We start from the raw sequence: 13,707 nt of genomic DNA, 5'->3' as shown, positions 1-13,707 counted from the left end.
CCTTGTTTGGGACAACACTGTTTTCCCACCTCTCGTGCCATTGGGTGGTGGGGTCCTTTCCGGCCGACAGAAGAGTCGAGGCATGTGTCCAGAATGGCCTTCTCGACTTCAGACCGGAGGGTGGTGGGGATTTGATGTCGGTGTGCAAAGGGAGATCTGGATTTTCCCCAAGATCTTCTTATACTCCCTAAGTATGTTTGATGGAGGGATGTTAGCGAGCACTGACAGTGGTGAAGATTTTAGGGAGCCACTCACCACACGCAGTGCAACGTTGATTTGGGTATCAATGAGACCAGCGTGACAGCTGTTGCACCAAACTCTGCTACAGAATGGACCAGGGCCTGTGCTGAGGGCCGGAAGGTTTCAGCGTCACATCCCCAGGAAGTCCCTAGCAGCTTTTGGATGATGTTGACCCTGGATTTCGTCTTCTTGCTGGTGGCTTTGAGGTGATGACAATAGCTGAAGATCCGGTCGACTCCGAGGTATCGGGATTTGTGGTCATGGTTAAGGGGGACACCACAGAATTTGACATTGAGCGGCCCTTCCTCCCTTCCTGCTCCGCCGACCCCCTCTGTCACCTTCCGTGGAAACCTCCATTCCCTCTCCCCCTCTGTCTTCTCCTCTGCTGCCTTTGACACAGTTGACAACTCTATTCTCCTGTCCTCCCTTGCTGACCTGGGACTCTCCGGCACTGCTTTTGCCTGGTTGTCCTCCTACCTCTCTGAGTGTACGTACCGGGTGTCCTGGCGTGGCTCACCCTCTGCCTCTTGCTCTCTTTCAACAGGTGTCCCCCAAGGCTAAGTCCTGGGACCCCTCCTGTTTTCTCTCTACACCCGCTCCCTGGGTCCCCTCATCTCCTCCCATGGCTTCTCGTATCACTTTTATGCTGATGATGCCCAGATCTTCCTCTCCTTTCCCACTTCGACATTTCCTCCCATATCTCTACCTGTCTCTCAGCCATCTCCTCCTGAATGCACTCACATCATCTCAAACTCAACTCTCCAAATCAGACCTCCTTTTCTCCCCCTCCCCTCATCCTCCCCCACGGCTGAGCTCTCTATCTCTATTCTGCTTGAATCCACCCCCCTCTGTCCCTCCTCATCCACCAAGAATCTTGGTGTCACCCTTGACCCCTCCCTCTCCTACTCTCAGCACATCTCGACTCTGGCATGCTCCTGTGCCTTTTTCCTCAGCAACATATGCAGAATTCGCCACTTCCTCAACGATTACTCCATGCAGCTCCTAGTTCAATCAGTTAATCAATATTTATTTTATAGAGCGCCTTTCATAGTGGACTACCATCACAAAGCGCTTTACAAGACAATGAGGAACAATGTATAATACATTAAATACAGTGAAATACAGGGTATAGTACATTAAATACAAGCAGTAAAAATCAATGCAAATACATTAAATGCAGTAGCCTTGTATTTGATGTATTGCAGGCAAATATAGGCAGGCAGATATAGGCTAAAGAGCATTGAAAGCAAGAGAGAACAAGTGGGTCTTGAGAGTTGATTTGAAGCAAGCGACTGTGAGAGCTACACGCACTGAAGCTTGGGTATGAGAGTACTCCCCGAGTGTGGTGCACTTTTGCTTGAGTATGACAAGTAAGCCAGAGTCAAAGGACCTCAGCTTGCAGGTCAGCAGGTTGGATACATACTCTGGACCTGTGTGATGAAGGGCCTTGTAGGGAAGCATGAGAATTTTGAAAGTAACCCTGAACTTTACAGGTAGCGAGTGCAGCTGGGCAAGACAGGGGGTAATGTGAGCATGTTTTTTACATCTGGTAAGGATCCTAGCAGCGGCATTTTGAACCAGCTGCAATCGGTTTATGGCGCGTGACGGAAGACCGCCATAAAGAGAGCTGCAGTAGTCGAGTCGAGAGGAGATGAATGCATGCATCCAGATAGGTAAGAAGACAGCCAGGATAGACAGGTTCCAGAGATCCCAGCATACTTCTGAAGGCGGTCAAGAAGAATGCTATGATCTATGGTGTCAAAAGCAGCAGTTTGGTCCAGGAGGACAAGAGCAGAGGGAGCAGCCGCATCAGCATTAAACATGATTTACAATTTACAATATGGAGCAGCGCAGTTTCAGAACTGTGATGCGGCAGGAAGCCAGACTGCAGAGATTCCAGCAGATTGTTATCTGCAAGATGTTTCATGAGCTGGCTGGCTACAGCCCTTTCAATAGTTTTGGAGAGAAAAGGAAGATTGGATATAGGACGAAAATTAGATAAGACAGCCCCGTCAAGGGAGGATTTTTTGAGCACGGGCGTTACTCGGGCAATCTTGAGGGCAGCAGGAACCAAGCCTGAAATCAGGGACAGGTTGAGAGTGTGCATAATGGAAGAAGCAAGATCAGAGGCACAGAGATGAACAAGATTTGTCAGCCAGGGGTCCAGGGGGTACATGGCAGTAGTTGATTTCAGCAATATGTTGGAGATATCAGTAAAGGAGAGAACAGGAGAGGCAAACGGAGGGGAGTCAAGGTGGTCAAGTACTATACTGGGTGTGTGACAGGAAAGCGTAGAATAGTTGGTGTCAATTTTGTTCTGAAAGAAAGAGAAGAAATCATGCCAGGCAAGAGGAGGATGAACAGGGGATGGATTTGTCAGGCCCTGGTACTGTCCCGCCTTGACTACTACAACTCTCTCCTGGCCGGCCTCCATGCCTCTGCCATCCGTCCGCTCCAGGTCATCCAAAACTCTGCTGCTCGCCTTGTCTTTTCCCAATCTCGTTTCTCCCACGCTAGAACCGCTGCTCTGCTCTCTGCACTGGTTCCCTATCACTGCTCGCATCCAATTCAAAACTCTTGTACTTGCCTATCTCTGTCTTGAACGTTCTGCTCCCTCCTATCTCCAGACTCTCCCTACACCGTATCTCCATCATTTCTCCCTACACCCCCTGTCGCCCCCTCCACTCCTCCACCTATGGCAGACTAGCTGTACCCCCCCTGCGCTCCCCTGCCTCTAGAGCCCGCTCCTTCTCCACCCTTGCCTCTCAGTGGTGGAACGACCTACCCACGGATATCAGGACTGCTCAGTCCCTGACCACCTTCCAGCGCCTCCTCAAGACACACCTGTTCAGACAGCATCTGTAAACCTCAACTCTCAGCTATACTGGACTATATGGCACTCATTTGTACCAGTTCTTGCATAAACTTGTACTTGCACTGAACTGCTCCATACCTTGCCACAATCAACTACTGCTCCTAACTATAACTGTATCTTGTATTTGATTTTACTCTTTTATTATTATTATTTGTTTATTTAGCAGACGCCTTTATCCAAGGCGACTTACAGAGACTAGGGTGTGTGAACTATGCATCAGCTGCAGAGTCACTTACAATTACGTCTCACCGGAAAGACGGAGCACAAGGAGGTTAAGTGACTTGCTCAGGGTCACACAATGAGTCAGTGGCTGAGGTGGGATTTTATAGGTAATCATGTTTTTTTGTATTTGCTCTTATTGGGGAATCATTCTCATCCATTTATCATACTTACTACATGTTCTTACTGGACAGAATCTGTTAACTCTACCGATTTAGCTTTTGTTTCAAAACATGTGTTTGGATTATACGGCAATATTATATAAAAAGAAGCTGAATTTAGTACGATAGTTAGTCAGGATTTGTGAGATTAATTCAAATGTTTTGCTTTGCCTTTGGACATAAAATGTTAACGGTGATGAACAACGATAGCTCAGATAGAAATTACTTCTATTAAAATATAGTATTTTCTATATTATTACAACACTAGAACCATCGCGGTTATACCTAAAACCGCCGCAGACAATCATTATTATATACATTCGCTTTTACAGTTTTGTATGTACATATACCTGTTTACACATTAGTTTCTTTTGAAACGTTTATTTTATTATAGTTTTTCATTTTTTGAAGGAGTGCTTTATATGTGGTAAGTTAGAAAATAAACCATTTTACGTTTAATTGTTCATTTAAATACAGCATTTCGGCTGTGCAGATGTTTGATATGATGTGCATGAATAAAACTTTTCAGTTGTAACCGATAGTCTGTCTTTCATTTTAACATTGGTGTTGTTTAAAATGTAACCGTCATAATGACTGCCTGCGCTGGTTTTAGGTATGAGTATAACCGCGGCGGTTAAAGGGACATCTGATGCGGACGCGTGCATATTCTTTCCAATTGTTAAACTTTGTTAAAAGTTGTGCCTTTTTGTTAACTATTATGCACAACAGTGTTCAGTTATTGAATCTTCTGTTAAAAATCAAATGTTTGTTCTTTATTTTGAAAAATAAAATGTCATCGCATCCATTATCGTTGATAAATGCCTATACGATAACTGAATACGAAATTAGGGTGCTGGTTGCACCACTACAAATTACACAAGCTGTAGGCAATGTTCTATCCCTTGTTCTTATGTATTTTGCCGCCATCAAGAGATAGCCTAACAACTACTCTACTGCACAACAATGCTAGTATTTAAAATGTCTTGCTCTCGCAAACATTTCATGTTTTACAGTACGTGTCTTGCAGCTCTTGACCATATGGACATTTTGGTATGTGGCTCGTGGGGTCAGGAAGTTTGGCCACCCCTGGTATAGGCTTGAACAGACTTTGTAAATAAATTGTACATTGTACAGAGTCTATTCAACATAACATGTTACTAGATAATAATCATTTGTTGTCAAATTTAAAATACTGCGTTGGCCACTTTTGTATATTTCCATATACACCTATAAATGACACATAAAATCACTGAATACAAAAAGGAGAAACAAAAGTATATTGAAGACCTTTACAGCATCAATGGGCAATTGTAACCGATAAGCACCCCTTTTCTACTGACAGTTTACCAAGTTATATGTCGAGTTACCAGAAAACACGATCATTAACCCAAAAAATAAGCTGTCATCAATTATCAGTAAGTATTACAAGATGTAAAAACGTACTAACTTTTGATTGACACAGAGTACATTTCAGTTCCCTTCACACGTACGTGTCAAAAAAAAAAAAAAAAAAAAAAAAAAAAAAAAAAAAGTGTCTGTAAGCTTGTCTTCTCCAGTTTGGGGATCCAGTGTTGTTGTAGCAGTCATGTGGGGTTTTTTTTTTTTTTTTTTAACTAAAATGTATGTTTTTGTACTTTTGTACATGCATAATCATGTGAAATTCAAGCAATTGACTTAAATCATGAAAATGATATGAAATGCTGCAGGGTCTTACCTTGGAAGTTCCCAACAGAAAGGTACAGCCAGGTGAGAATGGAGAGAAGGGCAAGAGAGGCAACAAGGAACTTCCGGCGCCCACGACACATTCCCAGCATTGTCTGTGGAGCGTGCGGGGGACTTGGAGCACAGCACAACCTCTATGTGGGCAAGAGCTGGTCGCCAGGGGGGCGCATGGCACTATCTGTAGAGAACAGGAGAGGAAAAAAAAAAAGAAACTTCATAATCCACCCACATGCACAAATCTACACAAACCTGGAATTCCCAAATAAATAGTAAACTATATGTAAAACAGGTCTTGAAACTTGCATGAGCCTTGCACCCAGTCCTTGGTTTCAGAACTTTTCTGGTTACAGTATAGAATTGAAATGACCTGGTGCCAGGGGCTTGAAAGAGTAGGTCCCTGTTCTAAACTGATCACACTTCTCATCACAGCATGAATAAGTCAGACCCAAGTCTGTAGATTTACTAACAGGAGCTGTTCATGCAGCTAAAAGGGAGGAATTTCTATTTAACGTCAAACTCCTTGCTCCTAATCATTTTAATAATATACTTCATTGAAGGTGGTTCTGAAACCCAGGTCTAGAATCTGAAACCATGACATTATGCATATTTACATCCCACTACCTCCCCCGTCTTTTGCTCTGGTAGCTTCCCTAAGGTCAAAAAAATATAATTTTTCAGATTACTTGGCATAGATTTAGAAATCATGGTATGAACGGTTGTTGGAATGCTGTAAATTGCCAGATAGTGCTTGTGTTGCAATACATTTCACAGATTGTCTTTGTATAGTATATGGGAAGTACCATACGTTTGTGTTTTAGAAACACTGATGTGCATGACATTGTTAATTTATAATGTTCCAATGGTAATAAAGCAACTACAATGAAGTACAAAGATTCCCTCTGAGATATCTGATGGACCCCTGGAACCAATTAAATCGCACATGAGAGGTTCTACTTTACTGTAAAAGCTTTTCATTTCATATACATTCTCTGGCCCCTTTTTAGCACCTTGACTTAAAATTGTGTTGGGCCAACATTTGCCCTGATCACAGACTTGACACTTCATACCACAATATGAAACAGACTCATGGAAAACAGTGATGGTGTTTTTAGCAATGTGAATAAAAAGGCACATGTTTCTTTTTAAACATGTGAACCATTTGATTTAATTCAAAGTGAAATGTTGAATTTAAAGAAATTCAGTTACTATTGTGTTCAGCATCAATAATATGTGAATACAGTGCTATTAGAGGCCAACTAAATTGGAATGTGTGAGTGTGACTGTTTACACTTACATTAAATGTGCTGGTTACAAAGCGTTTGTTTAATGTATGCCAATGTTTCTCTCATACAGCAGCAGCCTCTCTCTGTGGCATTAGTATGCTTTCAGATATTTCAGTGCAAATATTGTATGGCCCCAAGTGAGCCATGGCTACCAACTGTCGGTCTGCTATGTGGAACAGGTCAGAGAAGTATAAGAAACTGGATGTCAAGAAGTTGTGTCACCTGTGCTAGGATTATGAATGCTCCAGTATAGCTTTTTGTGAGTTAACTTACTTTTCTTTGTAGATTCAGATACAGTAATTACAATTAATATGCTCCAGATAAGCTGTGTATCAGGTGTTTTACGCATTGAAAAATATTAATTACGCATTGTACTTACATCTAATGTGTAACGAATACGCATCGCAATTTTGCTGCACAGCAACAATTATTCACATTTCTATAGCGCCTTTCATCACATCCGCTCCTCCCATGTTAATTTCATATTGAGGTTCAATGGTGCAGTGTTTTTTTTGTTGTTGTTGGGTTTTTTTTAACCATCTATGGACCAAACATGATTTTTTTTTTTTTTTTTTTAACATATATTCTCATCTCTACCACATATAGTATGCCTGATCCTGTTGCTACTTACATAATATGAAAGGACATTTTGTGGCCCTTTCATTTGATAAGTTACATGCATGCGGCACAAACTATCCAGTAGTTAAACAGACATAAATGAAAACAGTGACAAACAGGCGGAAATAGGGCTGAGTGTAAAGAGTTAAAAAAAGGAATGGAGCGCTGGTTAAAAAGGAAAGCACCTTTTTCTTCTGTTGAATGCAAAAAATTAATGTCAGACAATGGCAATGTTCTCTGTCTCACAGTGATTAACAGCTGTTAGGTCTCCTGAAAGCAGCTTATTTTAAAGTAACACCAGTGAATGATGATGCAGTAAAATATATATATAGTTTTTTATATGCAAAAGTGCCTTTCTTTTGCCATTCCCCCCTAGAATTTCGGAGGTGGAAATCCCCCCAGCACACAGAAATGAAATTCAAGCCCTGCCTTCTGGTGTAATGGGTCCTATGCAGTACCTTGTATTGAATGAGTTGAGTTTTGGAATTGCATGAGAGTAAGAAGGTTTGTGCACAGATTTCTTTACAGAAGTCTACACTGCCACTGATATTGAGATCTCTGTTCCACTTATCTATTGGAATACAGATATCACCATCTAAAGACCCTAACAGTTTGTGAATCTTGGATACTAAATTATTTTTTTCTGTTATTTTTAATATGCCAGTGATAAGGGGGAGGGTATTATTTTTATTTATCCTAAGAATAACCAGCAGCCCCGCATCCTGTGATCTAAGAGTGTGGTTGGGAGTATACAGGGTCAATAATTCCTGTAAGTAACTGGGTGCTAATCCTTAATTTAAAAGCAAAATCTTAAAATCAATTCTAAATGGCAAAGGAAGCCAATGCAGAGAGGCCAAAACAGGGGTAATATGTTCACTTTTTCTGGTTTCAGTCAGAATTCTAGCAGCAGTGTTTCGAATAAGCTGTAAGCGAGACACCATACGTTTCGGAAAAACAGAGAAAAGTGCATTACAATAATCAGTTCTAGACAAAACAAAGGCATCCGCTAGTCTTTCAGCATCAGATACAGAGATAATAGGTCTAAGTTTAGCTATACTTCTCAAATGAGGTTAGTAACTTTCCTAATACGAGTCTCGAACAACAGATCAGGGACTCCTATATTTCTCATTTCTAGTTTTAGTTCTGATGAGAGCCTGCTAAAGTCTAACTCAAGTAAACCAACATGTTTCAGTTGGTTCTCAGAGCCCACCAGCATAGCCTCTGTTTTGATGTCAGCAAGACAAGCAGCTAATAATACCCCAGCAGAAGTATTTCCTGGCTTTAAAGACAAATATTGCAGAGTATCATCAGCGTAACAATGGAAGTTTACTCCATGTCTGCGGATAATGTCACCTAAAGGTAACATTTATAACGAAAATAATAAAAGGGCCTAAAATAAACCCAGTGGAACACCGCAGACAACTTCAGACAATGCTGATTTCACCTCCCCAACAGAGAAGAACGGAAACCTACCAGAAAGATAAGACCTGAACCAAGATATGACACCTGACAATCCCACTGAGACTTCAACATGATTCAATAACATGGTGGTCCACAGTATCAAAAGCACCACTTAGATCTTAGAGAAATAAAATTGAGGGTAAGTCAGTCACAGCTTATCAACAGATCATTTACTACTCTAACAAGGGCTCACACGAGTAACTGTACTGTCAGATGATACTGATGTCTTCCTGCTACTACTGCATTACTACTTCTTGCAGAATATTGTGGTGCAAATTGTGATGGAGTCACCTATTCAAGGCAGGACTGTGATAGATATTGGTGAATCTGTATCCAAGCATGAAGCCATCATACCAGATGTTCTAGCAGCACATGCATTGAGCGGATGTGACACTGCAGCCTACAGCATGTTTTGATATAGGTAAAGGTAAAGTAGTGAAAGCATGAATAGACGGCCATTCCCTCTCATTGCTAGGTGACCCCACTGCAGAGTTACCTGATATCAGTCGGCAAGCATCACAGTTCATGACAGCTTGTTATATCCAGGTTAAATGTAAGTCTACTACTGAGGCTCGTTTAAAGGTGTGGGTAACTAAAATGGGAAGTTGTTCTCAAATGCCAAAGCTTTGTTCATTAGAACCGACAGATAAATCCTTCCAAGAAAATGTGAAACATGCCCATTTCCAAACCTGTGTGTGGAAAGGTGCTCTCAAACCTAATCCCTCTGAAATGGACCCGTCACAGTATGGCTATTGTAAAGTTGTGGTTTCCAAATGCCTACTGCCTGTAACTGTACCTGATAATGTATCACTAGCACCTCCAGAAATTCTGAAGTTGGTCAACTGCTCATGTGAAAGTGACACACCCTGCCGAACTAAGATGTAGCTGCAGTAACGCAGTTACCATGCACGATGTTCTGCTCATGCCATTCTATCAGTTGCTGCCACATTCTCATGCGTACAGCTCCAGGAGATGATGAGGATGATGAAAACCCAGACAATCTCATTAGCCACAATCATGTAGAAGATCAGAAACGAACTGTACTTAAGGGCATTAAAACACTAAATGCCACTTGGAGCACTGTATTAATATTTTTGTTTTAATACTCAAGACAGTTTTAGTGGCCCGAGTGCATTTGACTGGCCTTAATGGTTTCTTGGTTATCTGTTCAAAAGACACTATGTTCTATAATAGCTCTAACCAATGAAACTATGTTATAGCTATTTATTGTATCAATTAATGTGGATTGTAGAGGTTGCAAACACCACTTGGGCCAGTAAGAAGGTTGAGGGTGGTAGACTATCTATGGTACTATTTTTCAGGTCATAATAGAAGTTGTTAGTGTTAGCTATACAAATGAGGTGGGGTAAACGTAAAAAACATAACAGGTTATATCTCAAGTTGCCCAAGGGTGACAAAATGTCATTCTTCAGATCTGTAAAACACATGCCCTGGCCACACCACACAGTCATGCCTTTACCAGATGAGCCGATTGGAGGACCCCCTGAAATAATGTCTCTTATTCAAAATACTCAGGGACTACGATACAACATGAAATTGTGTTTTTTTTTTTTTGTAACTTTAGAACTGTGCCATATGTTATATGCACACAATGATATCTGGACAAAGGATGAAATGTTCTGGAATTTTAACAACTCTGTAATGCTTGATTTCTGGTATGTGATTTTTTATTTACTGTATAATTGAACATGAGAAACAGATGCATCTTTTATCCAACTGCACAAAATAAAATTTTTACTGCAATCTAAAAGATATTTTCCTATTACGAGCAATCCATTCAGCCAAAAAATATCTTCCAATGTTAGTGTGCGTTTATGCCACCCAATTATGAAAATCCTGACTGTTGTACAGTGATTGTCACACTGGAGGAGGCAGCATTTTTTTATTGTTATTTGCTATGTTTTTTGTATCTTCTTGGTCACTGGTAAGACTTCTGTTTAGAACAGATAATCCCCCTGGATCCTGACATCTGATCACCGCTGGTTGATCCAAAAAAACCTGATGAAAAGCTTTTTTTCTCTGAGTAGCTGGTCTCTGGTTTAGAAGAATATCAGACCGAAACTGGATTGAACTGCAGTTCTATTCATATACGGTATTTGTGACATAGCTTCACTAGGAGGTGGATGGCATTTTACACAGATCTAATCAATTGTGTGTGATGATGTCACATCACATCTGGACCCGGTAATACTGTAGTTCTTTTTATAAATACATTTTACCGGAGATTGTTTTAAGCTTTTTGTGTTTCTTGTAAATGCCCCCAGTGTCAGTGTCACTCAGCGACCTCCTTGGGAACAGGACGTATAAACACACTCAGCTGAAGCCGCAGACATGACAGGCCGGAGTAATCAGAGCCAGTGGTCAGAATATATATTTATCTTCTATTCTAAACAGAGAACCAACAAAACAATACAGTTTATTTCATATATCAGCGTTTCCGTGAACTAGTAATTACCCGTCAGAAATGGTTTTAAAAGCTAGTTGACGGGCACAGACTGAAGCCATCTGTCAGTTTGACTGGCAGCAAAAGGTCTGTGATGGGCAGCTAGAAACACTGACTGCCACTAACAACAGCGTATGAGTGTGCCTCTACTGCGCCTCAAGACTACACCCTTAAAGGCACAGGAAATCAAATTAGTGAGTGATTTGGCAGGTCTTGCCTTAGCGAAGGCTTGTTAACAATGGAAGTCACTGATAGGCTGATTAAATCCACGCCCCCTCCTTTCATTCCTCCTGGAGGGGAGGATTTGTTTATTTCATTTTCATCCATGATGATTCTGATTGACTGTGCCACATGTATTCGTTGAAATGAAAGCATAAAGTGCAGTTTATTTTTGTATTGTTTTTATGTGTTCTCTAGATATGCCAGTCTGGTCTTATGTATAAGCTTGCACACCCTACTGTCTTTCCAGTATCAAATGTTTTATTTCACGCTGATATTATACCTGTGGTTTTCAGTTACACTAAGAACTTTTGTGTAAAATATTTGAATTAGAAATTATAAAGCGAAATAAGAATGTTAAATAAGAAAATATATTGACAACTTTTGAAAACAAATTGTAATAAACTATGTTCTTTCATTTTCGGCTTAATTAAATATAAGGCTGCTAAGTTAAAGGAATGCATGATTTTTTTTCACCTACAGTATACCTATTTATTCTCCATAACTACGTGTATGTGTATCACTTTAAGAATAGACAGGTGTCACACGAATGACAATGATGCCTGGTAAAATATTTAGTGACCAGTCACTGTGATGGGATCGTTTTTTCCTAGTGGAAACGCTGTATATGCTATAATATGTATTAATTTTATAATGTATTACCCACTATGTTTACTTGAAACGTATCCTGCATACTTCAATAACAATACATGACAAACTTGTCACTGTAATCATAAAAATAAATCAAATTACAAAATTAAATAAATGCCCCCTTGTGACAGAGAGCGAACGAATCCTAATCAACAATTTCCCTCCTGACCTCTCAGGACACAGAGAATTGGGCAGTTCATTCCAAGGTCAGTCGAAAGCCAGCCATCCAGGAAGGGGGCGGGGCCACGATACCAGAAGTCAGCGCCTGAATGCGGTAGACTGATTGGCCATGCCACCGAAAGAGGGCGTGACTGAGGGTATTTAGGGGAAGTGGCCCCAGTGATCTGTTCCTTCGCTATGGTTATGGAAAGACCCTGTTGAGAGAACGGAAATAATTAAGAGAGTGAGTGTTAAGTGTTTTGCTAACTGTGTTTGTCTTTGTAGACGGCTAAATATCTGGGAGCTGTCGCTATTCAGCCAGCATCAAACCCGGACTGCACTGCACTGTTACTCACTGTTCAAAACACCACTTACACCTGGAGCACTCACTGCTGGACTGGTGATTGTGTAGGTGTTTTAAGGTGTGTGTGTGTTATTAGTTTGGGACTGAACCCCATGGTTTTGACTGGTGGTACACATCGTTGTGTATAGTCAGTGGTATTATTTAAAAGCAATAATAAAGCTTTGTTTTGACCATTGAACTGTTGATGGTCTGTTATTCATAATCACTGCCTCACCTCTACACCTGTGCACTACCAACCACACGTTTACACCCCTTCTAACATGATATATATTAATGTTGTTGTTATGCAAACGATCATAACCAGCTTGCATCCCTAGTCAATGTCAAGGTCATGGTTTATATAACCTGAGCAAAAGAATGACAGAGCACAGCTACTGTATGTACTGAGTATGAAGGGAATATCTTGAACTAAAAGTCACATGACCCCAATATTGTCAAAGTAAAGGGTGCCATTAGATTTTGCCATATTGCTGAAAACATGCAGTTGCTAGTCAAAATGGTTTATGAGATCCTGAGGTGAGGCCACTGTGGTGGATGGGAAAACATATACAAGGTACCCTCACAGGGATGCTTAACTATAAAATAATGTACAGTCATCTAAGAATTACATTTAGTTGAAAATTGAGCATGAAATTGAACATGTGTCAAAATAGTGTAGTAGAAGATAGTGAGTATTTTGCATCATGCCACAGTACCTACATGCAGTGCTTTACTAGTAAATGGTTTTCACAATGCTATACCACTCTTCACTGGAATTTTTCATACCATCACTAAACTTTACTACACCATGTATAGTACAGTAAACATTTATCATTTTTTTTTGGTCCATAATAAGAATCTGCAACTGGGCGTACAGGCCTTTATTGCTCAACCTGACTGCTACATCCCAGTTGACAGCTGTTTCCTCCTCCTTCACCCCATTTCCATCACATCTGCCAACCCCCCAGAATCTGCGTGGAGGCAGCCAAATAATGGACCAAACAGCTATGCGAAGGAGGCCTTATTTCCATCTTAGCATTTACCAAGCAGAGGCTTAAAATATGTATAACTCTCAAAACCACAACTGTGCATTTTTAACAGAAAGTGAGAACTTTCCTTTGCCTTTGAGGGTGTTTTCATATTTTAAGTTCAGAAAGACATACAGCTACTTCTCTACCAACGTCGTTGCTAAAAAAAGGGAAATCAGCAACGAAGGTGAGAGGGACCCCCAGCGTGGCACCATTGTTACCGTAGATTAAAAGTGCTCCATTTAAGACCAGAACCAGTTTTAA

At 40.8% G+C, this 13,707-nt stretch overlaps 1 protein-coding gene across 4 annotated transcripts in view; it reads right to left on the bottom strand.

Annotated features, from left to right (window-relative positions):
- LOC117415454 (xylosyl- and glucuronyltransferase LARGE1) overlaps nt 1–13,707 on the bottom strand; it is an 80,977-nt gene that overhangs the window by 55,290 nt on the left and 11,980 nt on the right. For 2 of the 4 annotated variants that reach the window (XM_034025813.3, XM_059026940.1), the window contains exon 2: nt 5,210–5,395. In XM_034025813.3, the coding sequence (XP_033881704.1) occupies nt 5,210–5,309 (100 nt within the window). In that variant the 5' untranslated portion in view covers nt 5,310–5,395. Of the gene's footprint in view, nt 1–5,209; nt 5,396–12,082; nt 12,288–13,707 lie in introns of those variants that run through there. The other 2 variants (XM_059026939.1, XM_059026941.1) reach the window with 2 other exon arrangements.

Source organism: Acipenser ruthenus, chromosome 7 (assembly GCF_902713425.1).
Source record: "Acipenser ruthenus chromosome 7, fAciRut3.2 maternal haplotype, whole genome shotgun sequence".
Classification (NCBI taxonomy): domain Eukaryota; kingdom Metazoa; phylum Chordata; class Actinopteri; order Acipenseriformes; family Acipenseridae; genus Acipenser; species Acipenser ruthenus.
The sequence above is the reverse complement of the archived record's forward strand: the minus strand, read 5'-3'. Positions and strand labels throughout refer to the sequence as shown.